The sequence below is a fragment of the Pelophylax lessonae genome, assembly GCF_965119305.1.
Source record: "Pelophylax lessonae genome assembly, chromosome: 2".
In the NCBI taxonomy this organism is placed as follows: domain Eukaryota; kingdom Metazoa; phylum Chordata; class Amphibia; order Anura; family Ranidae; genus Pelophylax; species Pelophylax lessonae.
In genome coordinates this window covers 374,803,441-374,809,060 of record NC_138769.1, presented here as the reverse complement: position 1 = coordinate 374,809,060, position 5,620 = coordinate 374,803,441, and the positions used below count along the sequence as shown (strand labels likewise).

The window sequence follows — 5,620 nt, the reverse complement described above, 5'->3', positions numbered from 1 at the left end:
CATTTACCTTTCAGTCTGTCCTCTACCCAGGGTCATTAGTTCTCACAGGACTGTGCTCTCTGTAGTCACCTCATTTCTAGGTAACTCTCTCCCGGGAAGCCTCCTGGGAAAACAGTCTCACTCTTTCAGCCTGGCCTAAAAGGCCTTTTTTGTAATCCACCCTAGCCCCCATCTCCATAAGTGAAAGAATGACTTCAACTGGATCCTCATATGTACAGGTCCACTCCACCTGGCCTCCTGCCCTGTCCAGGGCCTATGTGTGCTGATTATCTTCATAGCTGATATATATGGGTGCTGACTCACCCCTGACATCACTGCTCTACCTAAAAGGGCCTAGCACCTGAAGACACTGTCTGCTGTAACCAACCAGACACTATTCTGGCATCAAGCCACCTAGTGGAAAAATGGCTAACTGCACCTGCCTATAAAGGCCTTAATGATGACACAGTACACCTGACTCTTTTTGCACGGACCTCTTCATCCTCTTAATCAGAGGTGGCAGTTAATTTACCCCTGTTTTCTACAGGTTTATATTTTGAAACTGACTGTTGGGGGTCTCCCTGCTGTTCTTCTCTTTCAATCATACTAACTGAATTTTATACACCTCCTGAGTACTGTTCATTTGTTTGGACAAAAGGGAGGCACGACACAAAATAGGCACAAGGAAAATCATTGCTGATGTGTCAAGCAGATTGTGACAGTGCTGCTGGAAAAATTAAAAGTTTTAAAAGCTGATAAATAAATCACACCTGACCCAAAAATGTAATAACAACACCAGCCACTAAGGGCTGATGCTGCAAAATTAAAACAGTTGTTAACCGGGCAGAAATATGCCTGACCTGTCAAAAAATTTCTAAGCTTTGTATCTCATAGTGATATATTATAACTCCGCTGACACAGATGCGGCAAACAATGCTATAATGATCAGACTATACAGTACATTTGACCCAGAAAAATGATTAACTGTCAGAAAAATGTATAGTTTATATATCTGACAAATGTACTGTATACGTTTCTGACCCCTTCTATGTGGTGAATCAATGCAAATTTGTTCAATAGTCAGTTTCTATATAGGTTTCAAACTCCTTCTATTGCAGGCAAAAGTGGGGTTAAGTGATGTAAAGCTAGATAAAGGGCAAAAGTGGGGTAAAGTGATGTAAAGCTAGATAAAGTTTAAGAGAAAAAAAAAAGTAATATAGACAATATCAGCAGCAATACTTATTGTGATCTATGTGATTGGCACACAGTAATCAGAAGGCATGAAGCCACTCTGATTGGCTATTTTGATCGTGCCTGTAATCTGAAGGACATTTCTCATCATTCTCTTGAAGCAAAGGTACTCCTGCCTTCTGCTTACTAGCAATGGCAGATTGGGAGATGATAAAATACCATATTAGAAAACCTATATGGAAAATAAAAAAGAAGGTGCCAATTGCTGATCTACTTTTACAATAAATTTTATTGAGTTTCATAAAAAAAAAAAAAGCAAGTACGATTTTGGAATAATTAGAATGACACAGATAGAGCATAAAATCTGTCAATGAGCTATACAATATTAAATGTATTGTACATTTTTGCGAATAAGAACAATTCGCCCATAACAAAAAATAAAAATGTAGAAAAGGATCAGAAAAGATCCAAGTTATTTAAGTCAAGTGAGCTGATGTTCTTCTGAAATGCTAGTTGAAAGCATTGGATCAGCATAAAAGCAAGGCTTTTGAAAAGTGAAGGTCAGCAATGGCTTCCTCAGTTTCCTTAAATGGATCATGTTGTTTGTTATTGTTAGGATCCTGAATTGATTTCCTACCAGGAACGCTGTTTGCATGGAGTTGTATATCTATGTATGTTATGTTTATATTATTATTATTTATTATGTATATTTGTACATACATAACATGATACATACAAATATTATAAACCCATATATTTTCCCAGCAGGATATAGCTCACCAGGTAATTATTTATTTTGTGGCTGTAAAAATCTTCCACTCCTCATTTATGGCCTGCTTCCATCTATAATGGATTTTAGTATAATCCAAATTTCCTCCCTGAACACACAATTTTAATTAATCCTACTATTTATCAAGTTTTCTGATTTGCAGACTGCAATTTCCTGCTTTTGTGTACCAGGCAGTCTCGTATCTCAGATAAGACCTCTGGTGGAAAATTACAAGTAGAAATGATCTTCTAGCCACACACACCTTAGCAACGGTAAGTTCCTGTGCAATTTGGCGTATATTATTTAAAATACTTAAGGTTAATATTTAATTATGACCAGTGAAGATGTTTAAAAAAGGAAAATTTTATCCAAATGATTCATTTTTGACAAGATATTGGTTATGGTTCATATGGACTACAACGCATATACATTGCAGCAAAATCATGAACAATTTAATAAACTGCAGCAGAGAAGATACAAACAGCTCGAACATATGGAGCCCCAATGTCGTCCTTGCACTAGGAATACCCCAAATCATCACAAATTTGTTATCTGCTGCATTTAATTGTTCTGTGATTGTCACAATATCATTTTCCAAAGGTCTTACTAAATGCATTTTTATTCTTTTTTGTAACCTGGCCGTATCAGATCTTTTGGTGAGCTTATCTGGATTTTGGATTTCTTTGCATTTTATTACAGAACCAAACATCACCATATTTGGATCATGGACTATCTTGATTGCTTATGTATCTTATACTATATCCATACTATCCACAGTATATAACTTAGTGAGTATTGGCATAGAGCGCTATCTGACGGTATCTAGGAGCATCAGGCTGAAATGTAGGGTTACCAAGTACCAGACCTTGTCAGCTGTGCTCATTATTTGGACAGTGGCCATCATTCTTGGCTCTCTGCCTCTGCTGGGATGGGATTGTTTGACAAAGAAAGAAAATGTCTCTACACTTTATGGACCATTTTGTATTGACTATTTGGCATTCATCACTATACCTAACTGTATTGTTGCTTTAATCGTTCCTCTGATTACTTATATTGGAATCATTTTAATATTAAGGAAGCAGAAGCTTTTGGTGCTGGCGCATGGACAGCTCAATGGCACTTATAGGACAGCTGAATTTCAAGTAGCCAAAACATGCATTTTGATATGGATTCTTGCTCTTGTCTCTTATGCTCCATTCTTTGGTGGGGTTCTTTGGGATATCATCTACACAGTTTGCCCTGAAAAATTAAAGACCAGTGCCTTTGTATTTCGGAACATAAGTGCTATGATGATTACATTGAATTCTTTGGGAAACCCAATTATTTACTCTCTCAGGTTTAAAAGTCTGAACAATAATATTGTGCCCTGTAGATGCCAGCCAAGCAATCAAATTTCTGCCCAAGCCTTTTGAAATGTTTGAATTTATCACAGCCTGCGATAAAAAAAATATATAGGCATTGAGCTATGTGGACTCCTTGGACCTCTTTACTGTTTTCATGTTTAACTGCAGCTAGAAAACCACCAATCTGATTTATAAAGAATCTGTCATTTTGTCTATTCAAGGAAAAGGGACAGGTTGTTTTGACATATCACACCCCCCATTTACTTCCCCATTCCATTTGGCTGCAGTGCTGAGCAGTGTATTCTTTCAGCAGAGGAGTCCCCGCTGTCAGAAAACAATAAAACAGCAAGGAGAATTCCTCCATCCACCTCACTAGTGTGGATGGGGGAACCAATCGAAGAAAGTGATCTGTGTTTTGCCAGCCTTAGTGAACCTTTTTATATAATACTTAACACATTCTTTACATTCAAAACTCATGAATAAAAAAAATTAATTTTGCATCCTTTGGCTTTAGTTTGTGTCTCACAGATAACTCATTATTCAAGTCTGGATTTATTGTTTTCAATGAACAATCATCCACAGTAAACTTTGGTTCTAATTTTGTGATTTTCATTAACATAAGTATCAGTCCAAATTCACTAGAATCCTGATGCTTCACATGACTGTACACAAAGAAAATTTACTTTAGAATTAAACTATACATTCTTTCCTTGGACAACAAGGATGTGCTAATGGCAACTTTCTGCAGAATTTCATTTTGCCCTGCTGAATTTTGCTTCTTTCTGTATAATGAGTTAATCTAGTGATAAAGAAGGTCTAGGAACTAGGAGCTTTAAGACCTATAACAGGAACTTTTTTTCTGGTACCTCTTCTCACCCATATCAAGCCATGTAAAGTTCTTGGGTATGAAGGGTATAAACCCTTCGGTATCTAACCCTGGTTAGATATTGCTGCCAGTACAAACTGTGAAATTGGTGTTGTTTGCTTCTGTGCATAAATTATGTGGAGATCTGTAGTAAAGAGCTCTATCACTATACATTACTATACATCACTATACATTGTACAGTTAATGCTACCTGATTACAGGATCCTGAATTCTACAGGGAGAATGACCAACTTAGTGCTTTATCACTGCTGTCCAAATTCTTATCCACTTTGCTGGTGTGTTCCCTGTATAACATTCTGAGCAGAGCCAGCTGCATACTTTTAAGTGACTTTAGATGTCATTGTCATTAACATACATGCTTCCACACGCTCAAAGACCACATTGCAATAAAAGATAAAAAATACTGAGTTTTAGACATAGAATACCAAAAATGAAATGTCCACCTAGATTTATTATTGGTTATGAAAGGATTTTGGAAAGCTGAGTCACCAACTGGGGAACTATTGTGGGACACCACAGGAGAGCTACATCCAAGTGCAATAGACATGTCAGGTGGTTGAGCATGTGGTTTTGCAGCTGAGGTCTCCAGAAGCATCTGGTAGGTGTTTTAACCCACAGGCATCTAACCAAAACTTTTTCTTGCACAGTTTGAAAATTTGGTATACCTAAAACTGTTGAAAGAACTACAATAAAAAAATGTTTATTTTATCCCAACCTTAAAATCTTTGTATACTGAATTCTTGCCATAAAGGAGGTAGATAAAGATAAATGTCCAGGCAAGCATCTAATTATACAGCCAAAGTATGACTCCCATCTACAAAAAAAAATAATTTCTTTCAGAGCCATATGTGATTCATATATCTCTTACAGACACTACCAGAACAAACTATTAAAGCAAACAAGTCTTCTTACTCTGGTCTCTCTTCCTGTCTGCATGTTCTGTCGGCACATGTGTATGCAGCAGAGCCTGATTGGCTATTAGTGCTGCCCCTTCCCTGAACTAAATTACGCTGCGTGTAGATGAGCCTTTGCCATAATGTGCAAGATTTCACAGCAAACTTGCATATTGTGGCACATAATAGGTGGTGACAATGCCATTTCTCCTGCCAGTTCTTTTGGGTCCTGTGACATTCCAAATTGGCCAATCAATGAACACTGATGATCTAACTCCAGCTTGTATCATCCCCAGCACCTGGCCCTTTTCACTGCATGCCAAGAATGAACCAGGTTGTACACTGCACAGAGCATGTGCCATGCAGTTTACATGCTTAAAAAATTGCTAGGAGGGTAGAGGAATGTGTTTTGATAATGAGATTTGATGACCCAAAACTGAGTGGGGAGAATGGGGGAAGTTGTACTGCACATAGCGCCACCCTCATTCCCCCAAAATATACAAGCTGATGACAAAACAGTCAGATTTTAATCTTATATTTGTGATAGGCAGTCCAAGAC

At 37.6% G+C, this 5,620-nt stretch overlaps 1 protein-coding gene across 1 annotated transcript; it reads left to right on the top strand.

Annotated features, from left to right (window-relative positions):
• Positions 1 to 2,382: 2,382 nt before the first annotated feature.
• LOC309548121 (lysophosphatidic acid receptor 1-A-like) lies at positions 2,383 to 3,351 on the top strand (the record flags this gene model as incomplete). Its single annotated transcript, XM_082248086.1, has 1 exon — positions 2,383 to 3,351. The coding sequence occupies one exon, from the start codon at positions 2,383 to 2,385 to the stop codon at positions 3,349 to 3,351; it is 969 nt and encodes a 322-aa protein (XP_082104212.1).
• Positions 3,352 to 5,620: the final 2,269 nt, after the last annotated feature.